The following is a 27099-nucleotide window of genomic DNA, read 5'->3' as shown; positions in this document are numbered from 1 at the left end:
CCTTAGGTAGGTCATCCGTGGAATGGGAGTGGAGAAGACTGTCAAGTCCTGACGGGAAGCATCGTTGGCTCACTTACACTGCCCTATAAGGTACGAAGTACCCCTTCTGGCGAGGCTGTGCCTCTGGTGAAAGCCACTGCCGTACTTTCCTGACCTGGACTCGACCCTCAGCCCGTAGGCTCTCAGGGAATACCCACTCTGAAATGGCGGCCCTCCCTCGGTAGTGTCAGGCTTTATGCCAGTCTTCAAGGTACAGTTGTGACACTGACACCCATCCACAAGGCAGAGCTCTAGGGGCCAGGCCTTCCTTCTCCAGCAAGTGTGCAAACCTGCAGGGGCTAGTCTATGGGACGACAAAAGCCAGAGTATTTCAGCATTATTAAAGAATGAATACCTTTCGAATATTAGGGCAAGGACTGTTTCTGGCTGGCTTCGCAGAGCACCTAGTCTTACATTTAACTATATAAGTTATGAAGGCAAAGAAACTCCCACAGAACCTTCTAATACCAGCCTCAGGTTCAGAATGGTGGAGGAATACGATATTCAGAGAAAACTTAAGGGAAGCTGACTCACTTGGACAGTGTGTCTATGGTGTGCTGGGTGGCCAGGGTCTTCTTGTCCTGTGATCCATACAAGAACGTCTCAATCTGGACACACTGCGGAACACCAATGAATCGCCATGAGGTTACAGAAATGTCATGGGCAAACAAAGTCTCCTTTGAAGTAGAGACAGAGTGCTTCGGTTTTTAGAGCCAGGCTGTGCTGGCCTCAGTGCCCTCAGGGGGTTCTCTAGGGACACTCTGACCTTTAAGATGGACGTTTGTAGGGATCCAGGACACAAATGTACAATTTGAACACTAGTTCATAAGCCCCCTCTGTGTGCAAGCATGTGTTTGAAAGTAGTAATTTTAAAACATGAAGCAAGTGTATGATTGCCTGGCTTTTGCGTAATTTCTTTCTTTTGCTTAAGTTTTGGTATTTTGTTGTTTATTCCCAGTCTGGAAAGAGTTGAGGGAAGGATAAAGATTAAAGAAATACTTCAAATGGACCAAGTAAGTCTAAGGACTGAGGAGGGGAATCTGCTTTGATGACCGTCTGTAGAACTACAGTGATGAAGACAGAGTGTCTTTCACCTGCGGTGTCATGGAGACCAATGGGAAAGGCAGGGGTCTCAGCACTTGGCTGCCACTGGACTGTCCTTGGAGTGCCAGTGATGCTGTGTCTCAATAGATGACGTCAGGACCACACTTGTGCAAACGAAAGAGAATGATGTTTAGCTGCTACAAAATGAATAAATTAATCCCAAAACATTTAAGAACTTGGGGTTCTCCTATGAAAATGTTGAGGTGCAGCCTGCTGGGCTGGAGCCGGGAAACTTATTTCTTGAGTCTAGCTCCCTATAACCAAACAGCTGGAGAAATGTAATGAGCTGTGGGAAAATGACCAACGGCTTTGCAGTGAAGTTTAACTGTAAGCAAAGAAAACGGAGTGAGGGGAGGTGTCTGTGGTGTCTCTTCCCAAGAGTTAGCATTCAGAACACGTTAGGAACGCCTCAGAGGTAATGTCGAGCGATGTCAATGGCCTCCAACCTCCAACCTCCCGGTACAAGAGTGGTCAAAAGCAGACAGTCATTCAGAGAGCTGCAAGAAAGCTGGCCAATGAGAGGCTCTGCCTCACTAATAGCTGGAGATGCAAACAAAGATCAAAGAGCACAGCTTTGTTGAAAATGGAAGAATTCTTCTCCGATCCTATGAAGATGATGCCACAGAGGGAAAAAAAAGAACCATTATAGAGTTTCGTCCGTTGATGGTGGGAATTTAAGTTGGTGTAACTATGTAGACACTTCAGCAATATTTAATAAAGTTTAAGTAAGAGTTAAGAGTGATATGCCTGTTTTCTAAAGAGAGACAGAAAGGGCTGGGCGTGGTGGCACACGCCTTTAATCCCAGCACTTGGGAGGCAGAGGCAGGAGGATTTCTGAGTTCGAGGCCAGCCTGGTCTATAAAGTGAGTTCCAGGACAGCCAGGGCTACACAGAGAAACCATGTCTCGAAAAACAGAGAGAGAGAGAGAGAGAGAGAGAGAGAGAGAGAGAGAGAGAGAGAGAGAAGATCTGGATGGGATGGGGGAGAGAAGGTGGGGAGGAACTGGGAGGAGTAAAGGAAGGAAAAACTGTAATTAAGAAATATTATGTGAGAAAAAATCTATCTTTACTAAAAAAAGAAAAACAATAATATTTCTATACACATAGTAAAAATAATAAGTATACTAAAGTAGAATAACAAATTATAATTTTAAAAGTTAAAAAAGAAATTGCATAAATGCATGATCTTAGGGAGCTCCATGTGAAACTCAGAGCCTGAAAAACCAAACACAAGCCTAGGGCAACGTCAAATTCAAGGCCGCTAGAGGGGCGTCATCTGTGCCGCTCATCTTGTTTCTGACTTTGGATAATGAGGTCAAAGGCATTTGTTTCACCTCACAAACATTTCCTGCATAGCTGAACTATTTCTTAATGTATTTTAAAGGTTGATGTTTTCTCTCTGGTTAACCTGCTTTAGTCAGAAAGGAAGGAATATGGCCCGGGGGACATGCATCATTTGCATCTGCAGACTGTTTTTTTAAGTCTTTAAGAAAATAAAGATGCACATGACCCAAATGCTTTGTCTCTTTAGCAGTCAAGGAAGATCTCAGAGCTGCCCAAGTGGGCACTGGGAATGTGACTCTGTGTCCTCTTGTGGAGGACAGAAATGACAGGTATGAGTGTGATAGGATTTTAGTTTTAAATAACAGAACTATTCCCTGTCTCTTGGTTCAATTAACTGCATGAAGTAGTAACAGGCTCTTCCTCTTATTTCATTCAGTCCATAATTCAATTCTGCTAATTCGAGGATCTCATGTCCTCCAGGCAACAGGCCTTGCTTTGCCTTGCTACATCTGCACCAGAGCCTTGGCCTGGCCTTGACAAGAGGTTTCTCATTCCAGGGACTTTCCCTAGGTCACTTTAACATGACCTTACAACGTAGGAACCTTGAGGAAGAACCATTGTTTTGAGGGAAGGGATGGGTCATGCTTTGGACAGTTATGATAACTCAGCAAGAACTCTTCCAGTTCTCGGTGTGGGAGGCAGGCAGCACACCGAAGCCTGCTCTCAGCCTGCTTCCTCCACCCAGCAGGGCGCCAAGAGGAACAGGCAGTGAGGGAGCCAAGGGGGCAAGCATGCTGGACAGCTAGAGGCCTCTCCGTTATAATCTCAATCTTCCCACCGGAACCTAATTTCTTTCTTCTCCTTCATGATCAGGAATGCCTTCCCTGATGTACGAGAGCAGGTCTAATTTTGAACCCACCCAAACTCCCCTGGGTACATATTTAGGAGTGCCCCAATGCAGCTCATTTTGACACCAGCCAAAGTCAGCACAGCTCGGTGTTGATTCATTTGATGTAGCATTAGAATTTGACTGACAGTATAAGTCTTTGAGACAGTCTGATGAGGTCTCAGTTCACTCTGCTCAACAGATGGCTTCTAGAAGCTGCTCAGCACAGGGGGTGAGATTTCCATCCTACCTCTTTGGTGACTGGAGTGTCTTCTCCCTGGCCCCTAATTCCCTAGGGAAGAGACAATTGGGTAAATAGTTGCAAATTCCCAGGAAGAATGAGAAGGTAAGTGATAAGATTTAGGAAAATCTCCCCAGGCCCTGCTCTGGCCCCTTCCTGCTAGGCCTTCAGCTTAGCTCATTTTCTCTGGCAGCATTAAGTTAGTCAGGGGAGGGCAGTGGGGAAAGGTGGGACTCTGGCCAACAAACATGTCCTACAGGTCCTTCCCCAAGATGCTTCTCTTACTGATGGAGATAGATCTCCCACCCCAAAGCTCTTATCCTCACAAAAGACATTTGCGTACAATTCCAGCTGAAGGGCTGCAAAGGGATGGCAAGGAGGAGACAGGGTGGTGGAGCCTCGGCCCCTGCCTGGTCTTATTGATGATTCCAGCAAAGAGGCAGGGCAGAAATCCAGGCAGTAAAAGCTAGTCCATCTATACATTGACAGATAGTTTTCCTATTTTTAACATCCTATGTTGGCTTCAAAATCCCTCTGTAGGGAGTCTGACCATCCATTGTGGACTGGGGACACAGCTAAGTTGGTGGAGTGCTTGCCTGCTATGTATCAAGCCTCAGCTCCACATGAACTGAGTGTAGTGGTGCACACCTGCATCCCAGAACTACAGGAGAACTAGTAGCCAGGGTCATCCTTAGCTACATACAGAGTCTGAGGCCAGCCTGGGCTATATGAGGTCATTTCCAAACAAACAAACAAACAAACAAACAAAAACAAAACACTAATATAACACAGTTAGGTAACTAAAACAACATGACCTAATGCATTTAAAAAGCATTAATATGTAGAGATGTTATTTTTCTTTTAAAAAGAATCTATCTTTATATATAGCGGTATAATTTATATATTAAATAACACTAAAATAGAATTTAAAATAGTTTTAAGTCGAAGAAAAATGGGGAAGCTTCCAGATTTTCTTTATATTGTTTTCTAATTTCCAATTATAACCTTTTAAAGATAAAATCACTTTTAAATTATATGCCCTAATAATGTAGTGACATTTCAGGCTTCATATTTATTGACAACAGCTGGTGAAAGTCGTCCTTTTTTAAAAATAAGTTTTAAAACAAAGTTCTGGAAACAACTTTATGAAACTAAAGTTAGCCTTCTGCAGAGATGCTTGAAGAGTGGGTGCTGAAGGAAGCGCGATCCTTTCTCCCTTCCCTCTCTGTGCTACGTCAACAGGCCAGGCCTATCCGCCTACTCCCACACGGAGCCACTGCCAGCACGAACCGAACGCTTCTAAGGAACATGACCTCACACAGGTCTTAGGATCGCAGCAGACTGTTCCTTGACAACCAACTCCTTCACTCCTTCTGTTTGTCCGTCTGTCTGTCCATCCTTCCTTCCTTCCTTCCCTTTTCCTTCCTTTCTCCCAAGTCAATGTCACCATTACCCCAGGCTGGCCTTGAACTGGCTGTGCAGCAAAGCGTAACCTGAAGCTTCTGACCCTCCTGCCTCTCCCTCCTTACGTGGTGCTGGGGATGCTAGGCAAGTGTTCTGCTGACTGAGCCCCACTGGCATTCTTAGAACTGCTATTAAAGAAGAACAGTGACAGCTCAGGGGCAAAGCCCACTGGGGTCACACTCAGTGGGTTGTGTACCAAAATGCCTTTTAAATGAGCAGAGTAACCTATTACTGCTTCGACTAGAAACTGTTTTAATAGCTGTATATTTGTCTAAGGAATATAAATTGAATTATTCAATGTTCTGCTTCACTTAGCTGAATTTGCTTAAACATTTTTTGTGTGTGTATGTGAAATCAGTGTGGTGTTTTGATTCTTTTGTTAAGAACAGACACAATGACAGAGTCAAAGCCAATAAATATTCATTGAAGCTATTGGGAGCAAGCACTGAAGATGTCAGGCTGAGCTATGTAAAGGGCCTTCAAGCCCCAGTACTAGAACATTCTCCACCAGAATAAAGGTACCCTGTGCTCTACTGTAGCAATGCACCCCTCTTTAATCCAACCACCAAAAGACATTCTGTTTCTAAAGTAAAGAGGAAGCTGACATTGCAAGCATCCAGCGGGATTCCTGAAAGCCACTACGCTGCTGTTATTCTCCAGTTTCAATACATGGATGCAAGAGTCACAACCTGAGCTGTTTCTGTTCTTCCTTAAATACCAGTCAGGGAGCTTTTCTTCCCTGGCCAGAGATGCAGGGAATGCCTTCTTTCCCTGCCCGCAGCGGTCTCCAGAAGGGCCAAGGCTGTTCACCTGGGCCTATCAGTCTCTGGCATGTAAGTAAACGAATGGATGACCAAACAACCGAACAAGCAGACAAGTTAGAGAAAGCTCTTACATGGAGCTCACGTGCGTGTATGTGTGCATGCACAAGAGGGTAAGACTAAGGGTGTGTAAGTGCACGTGTGCACATGTGTGAAGCTCATAGGTTGATGTGTCACATGTCTTCCTCTATCATGCTGAATCACACATCTTTGAGCCACAGTCTAGAATATCTACCCAGCTAGTTCCCAGGAACTCCCATCTCTGCCTCTGCGGGGCTGGAATCACAGGCGAGCACCGCCACACCAGGCGAGCGCCGCCACACCTAAAGGTTCAGGTGGGTGCTAGGGATCTGAACTTGGGCTCTCATGCTCACAGAGCAAGCCCTTTGCCAACACAGCCAGCTCTCAGCCCTTTACAAGGTGCTCCCACGACCTGTGAGCTGGGGCTGCATGCACCTGAGCAGTGCTGGAGGCCTTGAGACTTGCTCCCAGGTGAATTCAGGGGTGGGTAGGACGGACAGACGGACGGACGGACGGACGGAGCTTCTTCATTATGTGCAGCTTCCTCCCCTCACAGAGAAGAGAGTCTCCCGCCCGGCTGCTGACTTTTCTAAGGGTCCAGGAAGCTAACAGATGGAGCTACTGGCCTGCCGCCTGCATATCTGGCCCCCAACCTCTGCGCTTTTGCATGTCCTTCCCAGTGACAGCAGGAGGTGGCTTATGGGCAGCTGTGATGTGGTAGCTAGCTGATCTATGTGCTGGCTTTAAAACAAACAAACAAACAAAACCCCTCACATAGGCAAACCTCACACACACTTTCTCTCTCTCTCTCTCTCTCTCTCTCTCTCTCTCTCTCTCTCTCTCACACACACACACACACACACACACACACACACCTACTTGGAAGGAATCTCTGCAAACAGGCAACTGTTTCTCAGGAGCCTTTCTGCCCCAGCGGCGCTGCTGCAGATGTGAACTGGACGGATGGAATCCCTGGTGTCTCCCATCACCCCTTGCCCTCTGGCCGAGGGTCTGGGAATTATGTCATCATTTCTATGGGGAAATTCAGATAATGAAAGTGCTGATGGAACGTGGCCTCTCTATCAACAGAGGCAGAACAGCCAAGGCTCCGGCTAAGGAGTCATTCAAATGAGGAGTTACATGACCCATCACTGAAAATCGAGAGAGACAAGTTTGTCACTCCCAGCAAGGGTCCAAGCTAAGCTTGTCATGCGATTAGCAGTATTTTCCTCGTATGAAATGACAAACTGAGCCAGAGAGAGGGAAATGCCTTCAACGACTCAAACGTTGACGACCTGTGGTCATTGTCCTCCATCCAGCCTGTGCACTGTATGTGTTTTTGTGTGAATGACTGGGTGCACATGTGTTGCATGTATGTGTGGAGGCCAAATGTCAATGTTGGGTATCTTCAATGGTGGTCCGCTTACTTTTTGAGAAAGGTTCTATCACCAAAGTTGGAGATTGTCTAGAATTGCTGGCTAGAGAGCCTCAAAGAACATTCTGTCTTTGTGTCTTAGTTAGGGTTTCTAAGGCTATGATAAACAGTAGTGTGTGGGGGAAAGCGTTTATTTTATTTTATAGCTTACGTCACACAGGTAAGTCAGGGCAGGAACCTGGAGGTAGTAACTGATGCAGAGGCCATGGAGGAGTGCTGCTTACTCCACGGCATGCTCACCATGGCTTGCTCAGCCTGCTGTCTTACAGTACCCAGAGCCACCAGCCTTGTGGTGGCCCCACCCACAGTGATCTGGACCCTCCCACATCAATTATCAAGCAAGAAATGCACACTAGCTTGCCCACGTGCCAGTCTAGTTGGGGGCATTTTCTCAACTGATGCTCTTTCTTCCCAAATGACTCTACGTTGTGTCAAGCTGACAGGAAATTGGCCAGCACACTCCAGGACTGGGAGCACAGGTATAAGTCACCTGTACGTTCACATGGGTGCTAGGATCTGACCTCAGTACCTCAGGCCCAGATAGGAAGCTTCAGGTGTGAGCTCCTGCGCCTGAGCCCAAATCAATCCACATTTTATACACATTAACTGATGCCAGATTACCACTTCTGTAGAGGATAAACGGCTCAGAACCTCAGGAACTGTACCTCTGTTTTCATGTCAACATCTAAGCCTAATAGATTAAGGGAAAAGATTTACATGACCCATCCTTAATGTGCACAGATGTGAAGTGCACTACATGCTTAAAGATACAGCAACATATGTACATTTACCAATGGTTGCCAGGCAGGGAGAAAGATAAACTCAGGGAGTTGGAGACATCAGCTGAAACGTTTCATCAGCCAATGTTACAGGAACAGGGCCAGGGATGGGCCTGGTTTTCCTGACTCAGTCAGAAGCCAGCCTTGTCCCGCCTGAACCGATGATGTCCTGCACATCCGATCCTTCCGGCAGCCACTGTTTGCAGTACAACAACCCTGTGCCAGCCTCAGAGATAGGGCAGATTTGAGTAATGCTTTTAGAGCTTCCAGAGACACAGGGAGACTAAACGCTAACAGACAGGCTGGAGAGATGGCCCAGCAGTTAGGAGCACTTGCTGCCCTTGCAGCGACGAGGACTAAGGTTCGGCTCCCACCACCCATATGGCAGCTCACAGCTGTCTGTAGCTCCAGTTCCAGGGGACAGCACAGTCTCTTCTGGCCTCCCTAAGTACCAGGCATGTAAGATGTACACATGTATACAGGCAGGCAAAATATTCACATACAGAAAATAAAGTAATTAAAAAACACACAAACATGTTACAATTACTTTAAAATAGACAAACGTGTCATAATAATTTTCAATAAGAACAAAAAGGAGGAGGAGGAGGGAGAGGAGGAGGGAGAGGAGGAGGGAGAGGAGGAGGGAGAGGAGGAGCAGCAGTCAAAGCAGCAGCAACACGGAGCCGTGAGGAAGAGGAAAAGGGTGTGGTGGAGGTGGCTGCGGGTATGTGGGTGGCAGCAGAGGTCTTTGTGCAGAGATGGCAGTGGATTTGAGGACTGCGGAATGCCGAGGCAGCCAGATGAAGGCCACGGGGAAGTAGCACTCAGGGAGGAGGTCTCAGAGAGAAGGATGCCAGGCACATCCTATGGTCAGTCCCTTGTCTGTCCCCACCCCACACTCCTGCGGCTCCCATCCCACAGAGGCAAATCGGCCCACAACCTGAGGACAGCACACTGATGAGCCGGCAGGGAGCCTCCAGTGGGAACAGCACAGGCAGGGTGAACGGAGGGACACTGGGCTGCAGAGGGAAATGGAGATGAGGGAGACTTGGAGGAAGGAAGCCATCTCTGGTGCTAGCCACAGTGTGGTTGTTATCTTTGTCACTTCCTCTCCTCATCTCCGGGTGTCAAGCGCTGTGGATTTTATGTCTTTGCTGACATCCCTTGACTCCCCCACGACTTTGCCCCACCCCCTGGTCACTGTCTTGGAGCAAGCTACCATCCACTTTCTCCAGGACAACAACTGTGACACGGATATTTAGAAAACACAGCATCAGCAGGAATCACTGCCCAGGTAGACTCAGCTGCGCCCCCCTCCACCCCCACCCCTGCAGCTTGGCTGTGCTCAGTTCCAATGTGGAGAGCCAGGCCACGTACACTACTGAGCCTGTGAGCTGCCTTCTTTCCTGCTGGTGTGGGGCTCAGAAACCTTGGTCCTTCTGGACCTTGTGCCATTGGCACCTGCCACTCCCAGCATTTGCCCTTGCAGCCTGTTCAAGATGCCATTCAGTTTGCACAGCTGGAGGGTCTGGCCTTTCCCTCTGTGTCTGCCCATCATCTATGAAGAGGATGTCAATGGAGGGTCTAATGCACTGTGCATCTGTGAAGCTGCAGTAAGAGTCCCAACATCTAAGGAAGGAATGCAGGTAGGTGCATGGGCAGTCTGGGTCCAGGACGTTCTCTTTTCTAGGAGACGACAAACACAAAGGCTGGGCTGCCAGGGGTTTGAGGCAGAGTTCTCTCCTGCAGACCTGGGGTTCTCATTTCCTTGAGTCTATCTGAGGCAAGGAGACCCCCATGTTTTGGCCACAGCATGCTAAGAATGAATGACCTCGATCCCTTAGAATATTAGTTCCTGTTTTCCCACCAGCCAATTTACAAACCTCTTCAAAGAACTTGTGCTTAAAGGCTCATTCAGCATCCACCCTCCACTGGGAAGAGGAGCTGAAGAAGAAAAAAAAAAAATCAACATCATTAGGATCTTCCTCTCTCTTTAAAAAATTATAGGTGTGTGTGAAGGTGTGGTGTGTTTGTTGTGGAGGTGTTTGTGTTTGTGTCTGTGTGCACACACATAGTGAGTGCAGGCATGTGTGCGCCAGGGTATGTTAGAGCCGACCTAAGGAGCTGGTCCTCATCCTCCACTGTTGGGAGGCAGCATCTTTGGCTTATACTGCATGCTCCAGGCTGGATGGCCCAGGAGCTCCCAGGTGCTTTCCTATCCCTGCCTCCCATCTCCCCACAGGAGAACTGGAATGTGCACTGTCATGCCCGGGTTTACATTGGTTTGAAGATTTGAACTCTGATCCTCCTGCTTTGGGGCAAGCGCTTTTCCCTAAGGCAGACCTTATTCTCTTTAAACAAGGCTCACAGCCATATCCCAACAATGACTCAGTGAGACAATTAGCCAGGCCAGGAGCATGGAAAAACAGGATCTACACATGGAAATGAGGTTTCAGAGGTGGAGGCCCCTTAGGACTCTAAATTTGGCTCTGCATTTCCTGGCATATCCACGGGCAACAACAGGAACAAAAAAGATCAAATAGGATAAAGGGAAAGTAAATTCTGTGGGCCACTGAGGGGCGAACAAACATAGGCAGTGAAACACAGCATCCAGGAAGGTCTGAGTGTCTGTCTGCAGGAAGCCCAGGGACAGCATGGCTTGCTCTCCAGTGTTGATGTAGGACCATGGGAGAGCCTGTGGGTATTGACTTTCTTGTCTGTAGTTTAGAAAACAAACAATGCTTCAGCTAGTTTCTTAAAAAGACTCATTATGGAGTGGGCTTGGGGACTGTTACTATTTTACAGAAATGTTTAAGGCTGACAGCTGTGATAAAGCATAACCCTGACAAGGACAGCCCTTAGAAAGGCCACATTCAAGCTGGACCCCAAGTGAACTTCTTCTGTACTTGGGCCTGACACCTTCCCAAGATGCTGCTGACCTAGGAGACAACGGGAATGTGAGCAGTGGCGCCATCCTAGACCAAAACCTGTCTCCGTGTTGCCAAAGGGCGTGAGCCTGTGCGGTGGGGATTTCCATCTGGAGTCCACAGCGTTCTCCAATAGGCCCCTGCAGGCAGATGCCTTTACAAGATCAATAACACCATCCTCTTTTCCCCAATCCAACTGGTTGTCTGCTTTGTTTCCGGAGGCTTCCTGTTTAGCATGACCTTAGGCCCACATCTGGACCATTTAACACAGGAGGGAGGGTACATCAGGAAGAGCTACATTTGTTGGAGTCTATGAGGCTACTGTGATAAAAACAAGACAAACGGGTAGCTAATCGCTCTTAGAAAGCTGCTGGCTTCCAAAGCCCAGTGAGACACTCCAGGCAGCAGACAAGAAAGGCATGTTTAAAGTCCCTGTCTGTGTCCTGCTGTCTGCAGGGCAGCCAGTCCTGTCCTCGGATAAGAGCAACTGTGGAATGAGAACTGCCCCTACGAGAGCATGGGCAGCATCCACACAAGTTCCCCCTGGTCTCGGATGCTGGCAGATGGCCAGGGAGCTGCAGCGCATCAGAGCCTCTGCTGTCAGGACTGACGGTTAATGAGTCCAAACCAGAGGCAGAAAAGGTCACCTTCCATGCTGGGTTTTGGAATGGTGTGACCTGAAATGTTCTTGAAACTGAGCTGCAGTGTCAGTCAGGGTAGGACCTGAGGAAGGCCCAGACAGATCTCCAGGCCCTAGTCCCACTCCAGAGATGACAGGACAGTGACCATGATGCAGAAGCATGAGACCTATGCCTGCCCATCACTGGAACAAAGCAAAGAGCTGAGCTTTGCTGAACAGCAGAGCGTTCTGACACAACTGACTGAATGCTCCAGAGCCCAGGCCTTTCCCTGTGGACAATGTGCTCTGCTAGTCTGCCGGGAAGACAAGAAATGGCTCATCCATACATGGCCACATCAAACTGTTCCAAACCTATGGTGGAAGACAACTACCAAAAATGGAAATTTAAAAAAATTCATGCGATTATTTTGCAAACTTTATACAAATAAATAAAAATGTGTAAATTAAGTAGTTAATTACTTAGAAAGCAGAATGATTCGATTGTCAATAGAAAGCTCTAATAGCCTACTTTTTGTAGAATAGAGAAGAATTTAAAGGAATTTTTCCACAACAAAAGTAGCAGCCCAAAGGGTTTCCTAAGAGATAAAAATTTTTGGACACCATGTATTTGGTATATGAAAGATAGAGATGAATTTCCTAATTTTTTGAAGCAAATACAACAATTAATGCTTAAATATAACATACAAATATCAGTGCCAAAACCTTGAAGTAAATAATAGCCAACAGACCTAATTGCTATGATTTGAAATTTTCCCTTGAGAAGCAATGTGTTGAAATTTTAATTCTCAGTGCGACAGGGTTGGGAAGTGAGTCCTGAGAAGGTCCTACCCCCATGAATGGCTCAGTGCTATTATTTTGGGAATAAGTTCATTGAAAAGACTGAATTTAGTCTCCCTTAGTTTTCTTTTCCCTTCCTATCTTTAACTCCTGTGTTTTGCCTTTGAATGAACAAAACAAACAGGCCACCAACAGATGTAAGCCTCTTGACTTTTGATTTCCCAAAGGTATGGGAAGGAAATTTCTGTTTTTATAAATTCCTTTGTCTCTGGATTCTATTATAATAGAAAAGTCAGACTCAGAAAAAAACATTTGCAAAAAATAATCCAATGTGATCAAGGGGGAGGATTTATTCCAGGAATGCAAAGATGGTTTAATAATGGAACAACACATACTGTATGATGTGAATCTGAGAGAGGACTATGTGACCATCCTGCTAATGTTGAAAACAAAAATCTGATAAAAATTGACATCTATTTCTAACTCTAAAAAGACTCATGAAACCAGAAACCTTAGCATGATAAAAGTATATAAAAATCGTCGTATTAAAGTCAGCATCTCCTTTTTGTTGGTTGGTTGGTTTGTTTGATACAGATTTCTCTGTACAGCCCTGGCTGTCCTGAAGCTTGTTCTGCAGATGAGGCTGGAACCAGAGATCTGCCTGATTCTACCTCCTGAGTGCAGGAATTAAAGGAACCTGGCCTTAAGTCAACATCTCTTAAATGAGGAATCTCTGGAGTTGTTTCTAGTAAGATTGGGAAGAAGGCAAGGGGCCCCATCACCTCCACTGCTGTTTAGTATTGTGCTACACGCATGAGCCAAAGCAATGTGATAAAGGAATTGGTCATAGAACTGAAAATATAAAGTAAAATTAAGTCTATTTGTAGATGATATAATAGTATATCTAGAAAAACGAGAGACTCAATGTTCAAATTAATCCAAGCAATAAAAAACTAGGCTAGTTAGAGAGATTATAAAAGCACAAATCCCAATAATCCTTAGGTACACAAAAATAAGTAAAAATACATAACAATGAATAAATCTACACTTACAATAGTAGTAATAAAATGCACAGAAATACACTTAAGTACACACAACTTAGAGCCGGAACACTTTTCAGGAGAGACACAAGGCAAACACGACGGAAGCCCTTGTCCATGGGTAGAAAGAGTCAACATCACCAGGATGTCAGTTTTCCCGGAATTTACTTATAAATACTTTAATAAAAGCAATCAAGTATCCAGAAACCCTGATGTTTCAGGGGGAAAGCCCTGAGGACTGTCTTGTATTACCTCACATGAAATCATTCCACAGAATCCCTGTGAGTGAACATGTGACATATTAACACCTAAATAAATAGAGATTAGCAGGCTAGAACAGAAATCCAGAAACAAACTCAAGTGCCTATGGGGATTTAGTGCATGTCATCCTAAGCCTGTATCTGGAGCTGTGACGGGCTCTCTGTGACATGGCCTGGACAAGCCTGTGCTCAGGACCTCTCTCCTACAGGGAGGTATTTGGGGAAAAGATAATGTGAGACCTTATCCCATTTGCATAAAGTAGACTCCAGGTTCAGAAGAGGAGCAGAAGAAAACGTGCACAATCTTTTGTGCTTCCTCCATGAACTGGGCACGCAGGAAGGCCACAGTAACCAGGAAGGCTTAGTAAGTCACACTGTGAAAAACTTTACAATATTTGCATGATCAAATGTGACTGATAATTCAGATTTTGAATGTATTTTAGAGGAATCCTTTTGTCTCCTAAAATGTTAGCTTAAATCTAACATTTAAATCTCATCTTCTACCAGAGAAGCAATGCCATCTTACATCTCAATAAGCCATCATGAGTTTTCATTTAAAAGCGTGGTGGGGGCAGTGTGTGTGTGTGTGTGTGTGTGTGTGTGTGTGTGTGTGTGCCGCAGGCACTGTGCTTCATGTCAGTGCTGGTCCCTGCTTTATTTAACATGTGTGCGCGTACACACGCTGTGCTTCATGTCCGCGCTGCCCCGCTTTATTTACCTTCTTTAGCTTCGCGTATGCTCCACTGTTGTTTCCCTGAGCCAGGTCTGCCCTGCCCAGGACCCGGTACGTTTCTGCCACCTCAGGACTGAAGTCACCAAATGCTCCTACTTTGGCTTCCAGGGACTCTCTCAGGATCACTGCTGCTCTCTGAGAAAAGGACAAAATGTGACATGGTTTAAAAGTTCGAAGGACTGCTGAGTGCTTAAGGACACTTGCTCCTGTTGCTGGGGACCCAGGCTCAGCACCTGTGTGGTAGCTTACAACCCAGGGGATCCAATGCCCTGCTCTGGCCTCTGCAAGCGATACACAGATATACATGAGGCAAAACGCTCACACACATACAAAGATAGAAATAAGGGGCTGGAGAGATGGCTCAGCAGTTAAAGCACTGGCTGCTCTTCGAGGGGGCTGGGGTTCAGTTCCCAACCCCTACGTGGCAGCTCACAACTGTCTATAACTTCCATTCTAGGGGATCTGACACCTTCACACAAGATTTGCATGCAGGCAAAGCACCAATGTACATAGAAAAAAATTATTAAAAAAAAAAAAGAAAGCAATCGTTATAAAAGTTCAGGGACTGAGGAAGACCTGTACCCTCTCAAGAAAAGTCATGAAGTTAATCTACATTTAACATTTTAGAGCGAAGTGTTCTTAAGAACTGGGCCACTGCCCTCTGGATAGCTAGGGAGCAGTAAATAGCATATTTGGGGAGAGAGTATAGAACAGGAAGACAGCAGTAACGACACCACAACGGCTCTAGCTGGAACCCGATCCATTGAGCAGCAAGAACAGAGCTAGCCTGCGTGGAACCCTTAGGTACCGGGGCTCCGTTTATGTGTGGCCTGATTTGTTCTTTAGATATATACAGCCTTCGTTTCTTCTTCTGACCCAGGAGGAGGCCAAGGCACAGAGCAGCAATGGAGACCTTCCTTGTTCCCGCTGGGCTCATCCGTGGAGGGGTTGGGATCTGCCTCCCCTCCCCGTGGCCTGTTTAGGTGCAGGCACGTCTCCCTCTGCACTGTTGTCCTCAGATAAGAGAAAAGCAGGCTGCACTTGTGGGTCACACTTCCGGACTTTCCGTTCTCACAGAGAAGGCTTAGGAAGCCAAAGGTAAACACCCCCGGAGCAGGAGAAACCGTTTTGTTTACTTTGTCCTATTTATTTATGCCAACGCGGAACAGAAAAATATATGCTGGTCAGAAAACAGCATTTCCTCATACTAATTTTTGCAGACACCAAGACACACTGGGGGGGAAGTCCGTGAACTTCCAACAGGTCCTGAAATTCTTCCCAGATCTTCTACATGGAAACAGTCTCAAAAGGCAAAACAAAGCAAAACCCCACCACTAATAACGACATAATTATGATTGCACAACACTAACACTGGGTTCAACAGCCAGGACTGACTGCAGGAAGGGCTTCCCATAGCACAGCCCTGGGGCACGTGCTGACCCCGGGCCACAGACATGCAGAGGTATGAGTGAAGAACATCACGCCATCTGTTGGCAGGACCACGAGTCAGGGACTGAGACTGGTGCATTAAATGTGGCGATGAGCAGACATCAATCTCTGAGGTAAAACATGGTAACTGGCCAAGTACGGCCCATGAGAGCACATGAGACTGGAATCTCCATGCAGACCTGCTTGTGCCCACCTGACCCAACACCTGTGTGTGCAGCCTTAGACGGAAGCAAGATGGAAGGTGGGGTCTCCGTGGGATTTGACTGTCAGGCTTTGGGAACCCAGTCAGTGACAGTGAGAAGGACTAGAGATTCTTTTCCTGAATGAAACCTGGTATTGCTGTTTCAGCCTGACTAGGGAAACTTGGTGATCATTTAGAGTTGGATGGGCCATTTACTTTCTAACAGTTTTGTTTCTAAGAGAAAGTAGCTGGTCGCTGCCCAGAGTGGCGCCTTCGTTTATTTACCCGAGTCTCTCCCAGTCTAGGCCTGCTCTGTATACAGCCGGTGCTCAACCGATGCTGGCAGAGGGAAGAAGTCTTTGGCATGCCATGTGAATAGCTTGACCATCGTGATCTAGGCTCACTTACTTCTTTTTGTCCAGTGGTTTGCAGAAAACTGCAAAACTCATCTTGAATCGAAAGGAACTTGGCTCTTTCCGCTCCTTCGGAATCCTTGATAGAAGTCATGCTTTCCTGAAAGTATTTCTCGGCCATATCTGAGAAGAACATAGAACAACAATTCTGAAAATAGCTCAAAGATCTGAGCAGAGATGGAACAAACATGCTGTTAGTGACGGTGAAACGTGAACCGTTTAAAAACGAGCATTCAGTTTGAGGGACTCTCCTGTGCCCATCAACCTGCCCGTGGTGGCAGAAATTGTTTACGTTTCAGAAGGATGATGCAACCTGCTTTATTTATTTATTTTTTTTAGAAATTATAGTGTTCTTAGTGATATAGAAAGCAAAATTAATGGGGTGAGAAAGGAGAAACTGTCCCCAGACCTGAGCACATTAGGGTATTGTCATGTTGACTGAGAGTGCATTATCTCTGCTTAGATATCAGTTACTCATCACAGCTCACATCGTTTTGTGGACTCTAACTGTAATCTTGTTCTATATTTCTATAACACACACACACACACACACACACACACGCCAATAAAAGAAACAAAACAAAACAAAGTCTCCTTGATATGCTACTGAAGAACCCCAACCATTCTAAACCCTTAAACTCACTGATTGATAAAACAAAAAAGTTTCAAGTAAATGACAATCAGAAAAGCAAGACAGAGAAGAGCCCAGGCATGGAAAAGGAAAAGGAAATAAAAAACCAGAACTGTGACTACATATAGCCCTCTTGTTATACCAAAACCTGAGCTAAAGCAAACTTCAAGTGAGGAAGGTTAAGTTTTGCTCGTATTGTCGGAGGTGTCGGTCTCTGACTCAGTGGCTCTGTTGCTTCTGCTCTGCTGAGGCAGAGGGAGCCTGGGATGATGTGACAGAGCATGTCATGCTAACTAGAAGTGAGGAGAATCAAGGAGAAGCTGGGCTTCCAACATCACTGCCTAGAGGTCCTGCAACCAGTCAAGTCCCACAGGCTGGGGGCCAAGCCTTTAACATAGGGGCCTCAGGAAGGCACGCAGCCAGGCTGTGGCAAACAAGGGCTTAGCCGTCCACAGACCTATTAGAAAACAGTGTATTCACTCAGCACTGGGGTTTTCCAAGCTTGAACAGGACTGGGTACGAGGCCTGAAGCCCGTTTGTGGTAGGAAGCTCTGGGAAGCTCCCTGCAAGATGCCAGCATGGTGCTTCAAAGACAACTCCACTGCTCCTCATCCCTGAGGCTCTGGGCCAGAGTCCTAAGTGCCATGTGAGATCCCAGGTCTCTTGAAAGTGACATCATCTCTTGGGCCCAGTTGAACCACATGGGCTTCTGTTGTTGATTTGTTTTTTGAGACAGGGTTTTTCTGTGGTTTGGGTCTGAAGTGCCTCCCAGTGGCTCATATGCTAAAGGCTTGGTTTCTAGACTGGAACTATTAGAAGGTGGTGGGACCTTTAAGAGACAGATTCTAACTGAAGGAAATCATGCTACTGAGGGTGGGCACTTGTGGGTGATACTGGGACCCAGGATCCCTTCTTTTCTCTCTCCTTTCTCTCTGGCTGCCATGAGTTAGTGGCTTTCTCTGCCACGTGCTTCTGCCACTGGTATTCAGCCTCCCCAGGCCTAAAGCAACAAAGACAGAGACTTCTGAACCACGAACAATGCAGAGACTCTCTTGGGTCCTGTGTGGAAGCATCACCTGTCAATAAAAAAGCTGATGGCCTATTAGCTGAGGCGGGACCTAGGAGGTGGGAGTTCCAGTAGGGAGAGAACAACTCTGGGATAGAGTCAGGCACAGGAAGAGATTCTCCCAGAACTCCGTGGAGACGGATGCATGAAACTGAAGAGAGGTAACCACATGGCACTCATAGAATAGAATAGACAGGATAATTAGGTTACGGGCTAGTCAGGTAACAAGCCCAGGCTTATGGCCTAGGCGTTTGTAAATAATAAAAAGTTTCAGAGTCGTCCTTTGAGAACTGGAGTGTGGATGGAAAAGCCCAGGGTTACGATGAGTTAAATAAACCTTTCATCCTGTTAAGCTGTCTGTCTCAGGAGTTTGTCACAGTGGCAAAGGCTGACCGTCACAGAAGCATTAGGGGTGGAGCGACAGAAGTAAGTCCTCCATTGCCAGTATGAACAAGGACCCTAGAAGAGTCGCTGACCAACAGGAAAACGAGGGCTTCAGCCCTGTAGCTGTAAGAAACCAAAATCTGGCATCAGCGGGAAAGCGATCATGAGCTCTAGATGACAGTAGAGCTGCCCGGCTGCTTGTTTGCGGCCAAAGCAGAGAAATCAACCCTGTGTGCCAGACACCGGACCTACAGAACCAGGAGCTAATAACAGCCCCTTAAATAGCTAGAACACTTTTATGATTGTGTGTGTGTATGCACACTCATGTGTGCATATATGGAGGTATGCATACCCACATGTATACTGAGGGGAGAAGCAGACACTGGGGTATCTTTCTCTATCACTCTCTTTCTTTCTTTCTTTCTTTCTTTCTTTCTTTCTTTCTTTCTTTCTTTCTTTCTTTCTTNTCTTTCTTTCTTCCTTCCTTCCTTCCTTCCTTCCTTCCTTCCTTCCTTCCTTCCTTCCTTTCTTTCTTTCTTTCTTTCTTTCTTTCTTTTTTTTCTCTGTATAGCCCCGGCTGTCCTGGAACTCACTCTGTAGACCAAGCTGGCCTCAAACTCAGAAATCCGCCTGCCTCTGCCTCCCAAGTGCTGGGATTAAAGGCGTGCGCCACCATTGCCCGGCCACTCTCCACTTTCTTATCCCTATGATATTCTGAGCCATGGTCTTGCACTGCTTGTGCAAGCTTTCTGTTTCAGCTGGACTAGCTGGCTGGTGAGCCCCAGGATCCTGCTGGGGTTATAGTTGAAGGCTGCCATTCCCGGCTCTTCTGGGAGTGCTGGAGATCCAAACCTGGTGGCAGATGCTTTCCTGTCAGGCACGTCATCCCCTGGGCTCTCTCTAGCCCCACAACTAATTTGTATGCAATGAAAGAAATGTGGAAAGCTGAACTTTTAAGGTTTATATTGTTTGGACACATATTTTACAATAGTTTGGAATTTAAAAATTAAACAAGAGAAAAGAAAACAAACACAGCCAAAACTATGTTCTAAATGGTGGCCCCTCCCACCCCCAATTCATGCTAAACTCTAACCCCCAAGGTGACAGTGTTTTAGAGGTAACTGTGTCATGAGGGGAGGCCTCGTGACTGGAACTTGTGCTCCTTTGAGTGGGGCCACGGACAGCTGCCTTTACACGCGCCTACATGAAGAGTTACTGAAACAGAGCTGACCATGGACCAGGAAGCAGCCACCACCAGATATCAAACCTTCTAGTACCTTGACCTTGGGCCTCCCAGTTTCCAGAGTTTTGAAAAAGGAATCATTAAGTCGCCTAATCTACAGTGTCTCATTATGGCAGCTTGAGCAGACTAAGGCAGCAGAGAAGCTCTACAAACAGAAATGCCGAGATCTGAGTTCAGGCCTTAGGCCTGTCCACCTGCAGACACGGGCTCACCACAGTTATGAACACCGCCGCTAAAATCAAAGGCTTCTACTTATTGCATATCACACGTCTGTCCTCATAGCTGTAGCTATGGGCTTCTCTCATGCTGGCCGAAAAACAGATGCATCAGAATTGGCTGACACTGAGCAGACAGACAGAAACCCAATAAAAACAGATCGACAGAATGACCCCAAAACACAGAAGCCCTGGATCATTTGCTGATAAGCAATCCTGCATAGCGGAAGAGCTGCAAGAACAGGGCCGGAGTTCACAGTGAGAGTCAGGGCTGCTGAGAAGTGATCCAAGCCCATGCCTCCCTTCCTGGAGATCCTCTGAAGGGAAGGGAGGAGGTAACCACGGTAACCATGTGGCAAGTGCCTTCCTAATCTGCAGGACTGAAGGGAACCCAGTGCCCTTCCTCTGCAAGGTTCCCTCCGGGGGAGCTGGGCGGGAGCAGGGTATTTGGCACTTTGTCTCCTGGGCATGTCTCCATCCCAGGTTCTTAAGCTGAATCAATGCTAAATCAGTGCTAACTAGATTCCTCCGCCCTCTCCCAGACCAGTGGGTGCACTCCTACGGTATTACCCAAGTTTTATGGGAGAAAGTTCTCTCATATGGAAACTGCTATCTATCTTTACTCACTGCTGAACAGTCAAACCAAGTATCCACTCCGACTTGCTCTGATGGTCTGATGGCAGTGTTGGAGGTAGTGTGGCATTTATTTTATGGATATTAGCATCGAGGTCTAATGTGACTGGGATATTCTGGAGTGGAGGGTACCTAATATTTTAATGTTCTAGCTAACTGGGAACCAATAAAAGAGTGTCCCCCAATCCTGTGAGAGTAAAACAGAGCTGGCTGGATGAGCAGGCCAGGTGGTGTGTGACAGTGACCCCAGCATTCCCTGTCTGTTCCCGGAAGACCTCTAGACAAAGGAGAACAGTAAGGCTAGGGAGCAGCATGGCCCTACTGTCATGTATCACAGGCAAGCTGACTCTATCTGTAATGGCACGTCAGGGTCTTTGCCTCACAGAATGTCCTGAAACAGAGCAACGGGGGAGGAGACGGACCTCAGGCATCAGCAGTTATATTCTCCCTTCCTGTAGCTCTATAGCAATTTTCTTTTTATCTAGGGGGGAGGGGGAGCAATGACTCTTTTATCACAAGACCCTGGCTTACTTCCCTCACCTCTCCAGGCCCTAAATGAACTGTGAACCATGGCTGTATGGCAGGTCTTTGCAGAGAGAGCAAAGTATGTGCCAGTGTACAGCAGAGGAGTCGTGTCTTCTGGGACTGGGGGTTTAGGCACCCTAGACTCATCTGGGACAAACAACGAAACAATTTCAAAAAAGATGGGAAGCCATGTCCTCTGGATAGGAAGCCACGTCTCCTGGCAGGTTCCTGTGTCCCGCAGCTGGGTATGAGTTCACCGAGCCAGCAAGCAATTCAGGGTTCTTGCACATGGCTGCCCTCAACTTTATAAAGTACTTCTAGAATCCTCTGCAACCTGATTCCGATAGCCTGGGCAAAGATGAAGTCATCTCTGAAACGTGGACGCATGACTCAGCTGGTAAATCTGAACCCTGGTGGCAGAGGTAAGCCAGGACCATAAATCCCTTCCCACTCCTTCCGCAGCCGAGTGTTTGGGTGGCCTACGGGTGCCAGCACGGGGAGGGAGTTATGCTGTGGGCAGGTACTTTAACCATCTCTGCAGATGCCTCCATCTGGGGACTTGAAGCCAGATAGACTTTCTTTTTTTTATTTTATTATTATTTTCTTTATTTACATTTCAAATGCTATCCCGAAAGTTCCCTATACCCCCCCACCCCTGCTCCCCTACCCACCCACTCCCACTACTTGGCCCAGGCCTTCCCTTGTGCTGGGTCATATAAAGTTTGCAAGACCAAGAGGCCTCTCTTCCCAGTGATGGCCTATTAGGCCATCTTCTGCTACATATTCAGCTAGAGACACGAGCTCAGGGGGTACTGGTTAGTTCATATCATTGTTCCTCCTATAGGGTTGCAGCCTCCTTCAGCTCCTTGGGTACTTTCTCTAGCTCCTTCATTGGGGACCCTGTGTTCCATCCAATAGCTGGCTGTGAGCATCCACTTCTGTGTTTGCCAGGCACTGGCACAGCCTCACAATAGGCTGCAATATCAGGGTCCCTTCAGCAGAATCTTGCTGGCATGTGAATTAGTATCTAGGTTTGGTGGCTGATGATGGGATGGATTCCCGGATGGGGTAGTCTCTGGATAGTCCATCCTTTCATCTTAGCTCTAAATTTTGTCTCTGTACCTATATCCTTTCATGAGTAATTTGTTCCTTATTCTAAGGAGGAATGAAGTATCCACACGATGGTCCCAGATAGACTTTCATGGAGAGCGTCATACACAGGCAAGAGAAAGCAAAGCTTTGTTCAAACAGCCAAATCAATCAATCAATCCATCTCTCCCTCTCCCCCTCTCCTTCTCCCTCCTGTCCCCCTCCCTCCCCCTGTGTATATGCTGCTGTTCATCTGTGACAGAGGACAACTTGTCAGAGCTGGTTCTGCCTCTCCACCGTTTGGGTCTTTGTGGTCAAACTCAGACAATCAGGCTTAGTGGATCATTGCTCTTACCTGCTGAGCCATCTCTCTGGCCCAGGTCAGGAAGCTTCCAACTACAATAAATACCAGTTAACTTGGGGTTCGTTTTCCTGAGGCTGTTCTAGGACAGGAGGAGGGATGGTAAGGACAGCTTCATTATGCGGGAGGGTTCCACATACAAGGTAACAATCATCCCTTGTGTCTCAGAAATAGTCTTTATACTAACCGCAGGTGTTTTAAGGGCTCCAGGAAATCTACAAACAGGAAGTCTCCAGTCTAACCTGGCCCTCACTGAGCAAAGACTGAACCACTGAGACTATGAACCATTGAACCATTGAGACTACGGTGGGTGCGGCTACCCCCAGCCACCCATCACCTGTAGGACTTTAAAACCTGAGGAAGTTCATATGTGTTTCTGGGGGCAGGCATGTAACAGAAAGCATGGTGGTTAGATAAGCATAAGGCCAGGGAAGCTTGCAGGATAAAAAGGTGCTGAGTATCCGCACGGGGCTTGACAAGGGGCTCAGACACCACGAGAGCCGCTTGCCTTGGCGTCCTCACTCCCTGAAGCTATCCCGACTCCCCACTCCCACCCCTCTGCTGCTTCGAGTCCCATGCAGGGACACACAGGCAAAAGTCAGGCATCTTGCAACCTTAGACCGCCAGTCCCTGAGGTTAAGGAAGTACATATGTTCTCCAAAGAGCTGCCTTAAAAAATCCTTTTCAAAAGCACCGAGTATAAATAGCATAGCTTTTCTGAGAAGTTCTGAACACAAATCTTACATGCTGGCATTTAAACCGTCAGCCCCGAGGCTTGTGAAAGTCGCCATCACAGGCTGTGTACTTCGTCTTGCCCAGAAATGGCACAAAGAGGCCACTGGCCTTACTCTAGACACAGAGGAAGGGCGGCAACTGGCCAGGCAGGGCTCCTGAGATTGCTGTCTGCCCTGGTTCATTCCCTAGGAAGAGGATCCAGTCATTCAGGCTTGGATTCTTCCCCGGGCCCCAAGAGCCGTCAAGTGAGCAGGCCCTACTTGTGTTCTGGGGCTTGTAGCTTATACCACTAGGGCTGGGCATAGGACATTCATGGTGTCATCACCTTTCTGGGTGGAGGGTATAGGCAGGAGGCAGTTCATGTTCTCCACTCTAAGACCTTGTGCTGTTCTGATTGGCTGAATGAACTTGCACTCCAGCTCTCTAGATGTGAGGATAACTTCTGGAGATTTCTGAGAGGGGATTATTCTGGGGCTAGAGAGAACCTCCCTTTCTGTCTCATGGTCTCGCCCATTTCTCCCTTGCTCCCGGAGGGGCTCGGAGCAGGCGTGGACAGGTGTCTGCTTGGGTCCCTCACAGGCAGGCAAGTGCATGCTGGTGAGGCGCTCCTATAAGCGGTGAGTCCTGAGTAGAAGGGTGAGGATGAGGAAGGCTCTCTCAGGGCACACGGGGTACCAGGGCATGGGAGAGCTGAGGAGGGAAAGGAGATCAAGGGGAGCAACACGAGGTGGAGGGATACAGACAGGGGACACCCAGGGGTGGCGCGTCTGCCAGGAGGACTGAACCTCACCACTGATCCACCACAGAGGCCTCAAGTGAAGGAGGGGAGAAGCAGGCAGCTGAGGAAGGCCACAGGAAGGTGGAGGCTGAGGTCATCGAGTGCTCCCAGGTGCAATCTTACCCGCCAGGTGACCCCAGGCTCCAACAGTTACAGACACCCAGAGCCGCCTAACTGCTAGACTCTCGGGACACTCGGGGTCTAAGGGGCATTAGAACAGGCGGCCACTGTGTGGAGGAGGGGCAGATGTGCTCAAGGCAAGCAGAGCTAACAGGGCATAGGGGGAAGGCTTGAGAAAAGGGAGGGTCATGGAAGGTCACAGAGACCTACCCAAACAATTCCTTAGGGAAAAAAAAAAAAAGGCTTCATGAATTTTTCATTATGCCTGTGCAAAATATAGGAGAGGCTAGGACGAGTGGGAGCTGGGAAATAGATGCATTTGTGCAAAGAATTTATACAGAGGGGAAACCCAGTTACTCAGAAATCCCTGTTGGAGCCTCGGCTTCAACAGAGGCAGACACCACTCCTGCTGCTGTCTTGGGATGCAGAAGACCTCCTTAGCCTGCTGGCGCCCAGGACCACATGGGGCCACTTCCAAACAAGGCTGCCTGCTCTGAGCGGGCCCTGTGGCACAAAGGTTTACACTGAAATGTACTTGGCTTTGGACCATTTCATTTTAATATCCTTAAGGAGAAGCACTATAAACACAAGGCCAAGGCCCTGGACACTTCACAGGGTTGGGAGAGCTGTTAATACCAAGTTTGTCTAAGGCTGCTCTGGGAAGCTGGCCAGGCCCAGGTTAGTGACATTCCACAAGCCTGAATTGGGAATCTTCAGGCAAGCACGAGCCTCCCAGACTTCTAGGGCAGTTTTGTCTGCATGAGGAATGCGGGGACGGCACCGTGCAAAGGGAGCGGCTCTAGCGTGGAGTCAGAAACACTCCAGGGCCAGCAGCCCTGCGTGCTAGCAGGCAATGCCTTCAATGGACATCCAGCAAGGGAGTGGGAGTAGGCTGGCGACGGGAAAACCCTCACACGGGAACTTATGCGTTTTAAAGAGTCTATTGTTATGTTTTGCTTTTTCTCTAAAAACAAAACAGAAACAGAAACAAAAAACAAAGCAAAAAGTCTATGTTAGGTACAGACAAGCTTCAACACAAAAGAGCGAAGGCCAGACCGCCTCTTGATATTCTGAAGGACAGGCAGGTTTGCTTCTGGGGGACCTTGGGACTAGAAGTGACTGTAGTCCAGGTCAGAAAGCCCTGGGTGGGCGAGAGCAGGGGCAGGGGTTGGGTAGGGTGGGGGACGCATCTCCCAGGTTCCCTAGTAGTGCTCTTTCCTTTCCCCTGCAGGGGGCAGTAGAGGCCTGGCTGGGTCTCTCACAGCTTTGCCCTGGTGGCTTCCTCTATGTAAAGGGACAGCAGAGAGAAGGTAGGGAAGATGGGAAGGGGGTGGGGGGGGGCGCCGAATGTGCTTGCTTGGTCTCCAGCTGCCCGCCAGTGCAGTTGTCTCCTGTTTCTGCTTCCAGAGGGAAGGTGAATCCCTGGGCCCCAGTCAGGCTGCCTTGCCCAGCCCACCCACAGCGCTCACAGGTACAAGCTGGGATACATGCTGGCTGGCCGGGCTGGACCAGCTTACTTTCCAGCCTTGCCTTCACCTGCCACTGAGCGAGTCAGGACTCTGACAGCAGGAGGTTTCAATGGCTGGGATAACTGGGAGGCTTCTCCACACGGGGGGGGGGGGTACTCATTTCTGATTTGCTCAGGCTGTGGGGGTGAGGGTCTGTTTGCTTTGCACAGCTGTTTTGGGGTCCACATTGCTACTGGGCATGTCTTTCTACCCCATGGGCTTCTCTGCCACCATCCTCACTTAGAATGTCCTTACCTTCAGTAGCTACGTTAAAATTCCCATTAAATAACCACTATTATTACCAAGGTAAGAAGTGCTCTCTGATTGGCAGGTGCTGAATCTGAAAGAGGCCTATCAAGGAGCAGCTGTAGGCTCATCTGGACTCTGTCCTTTTAGTATAGCGCAGCAAGGAAAGGGGGGAGGGGGAGGAAGGGAGGAGGAAAGGGAGAGAGGAAGAGTCAGAGAGAGAGAATCAGAGACAGAGAGGGGCTTCTCCAGACTGATAGAACATTCTGGTAGGAAGAACTGGCTGTGGTGTTTCTGTAAAACTGGAGGCCATGTCCTGCTTCTGGAGATTGTTAAAAGTATTGAGAACCCACACACAATCATTGCTATTCCCTGAGACATCTGCTACCTGTGCTCCTGAAGTCACCTCCCTCCTTCCTAGTCTCCACTCCTAGCCTCTGCACTCCTTATGCAGCTCAGTTCTGACTGGGACAGGAGCTCTTTAGATGCCAATCAAGAGATGCTCGACACAGCCACGCAGTTGTGGAGCTGAAGGTGGAGCTGAGAATTTGTGCAGGCTTCGGGGTCCTGGCCCTTCCACACCCATGCCTTTAGGCTGCCCTCACTCATCCAAGGCCCCATGTCTGCTCTACACTCCACAGACTCTTGCATAGGGGTAGGGCAGAAAGGGGAAAGGTATAGGGCCAGACCTTTTATATAAAACAAATGATAAAGAGCTTCTGGAGATGACCCTCTGGGCTGAGACATGATCACTCTCAGTGGCTTAGAAAAATCAAATTTCCTATTGCCTCAGTATCTTCATCCAAAACTGGAGGTAAGGCAGGGCCAGTATGACCTACGGCAGTGTGAGCCAGCACTCACACTATCTGTGTCATTCAGGTGTTACTATCACTCCCGTTTTATAGGAGAGGCAAATCCAAGTATACTTATCCTAGAAAACTATATATATACATAGATGCATGTGTGTGTTATCTATCTATCTATCTATCTATCTATCTATCTATCTATCTATCTATCTATCTATCTATTTTACACACACACACACACACACACACACACACACACACACAC

The 27099-nt window shown here is 47.7% G+C and overlaps 1 protein-coding gene across 3 annotated transcripts in view; it reads right to left on the bottom strand.

Moving 5' to 3' along the window:
* Ttc23 (tetratricopeptide repeat domain 23) overlaps positions 1-27099 on the bottom strand; it is a 78455-nt gene that overhangs the window by 1014 nt on the left and 50342 nt on the right. For all 3 annotated transcript variants that reach the window (XM_029532404.1, XM_029532395.1, XM_021204539.2), the window contains 3 exons: positions 16490-16617; positions 14437-14586; positions 574-656 (listed from right to left, as the gene is read on the bottom strand). In XM_029532404.1, coding sequence (XP_029388264.1) covers positions 574-656; positions 14437-14586; positions 16490-16617 — 361 coding nt within the window. The remainder of the gene's footprint in view (positions 1-573; positions 657-14436; positions 14587-16489; positions 16618-27099) is intronic.

Source organism: Mus pahari, chromosome 1 (genome assembly GCF_900095145.1).
Source record: "Mus pahari chromosome 1, PAHARI_EIJ_v1.1, whole genome shotgun sequence".
NCBI classification, from domain to species: Eukaryota; Metazoa; Chordata; class Mammalia; order Rodentia; family Muridae; genus Mus; species Mus pahari.
Note: the sequence above shows the minus strand (reverse complement) of the source record. Positions and strands in the feature narration are given on the sequence as shown.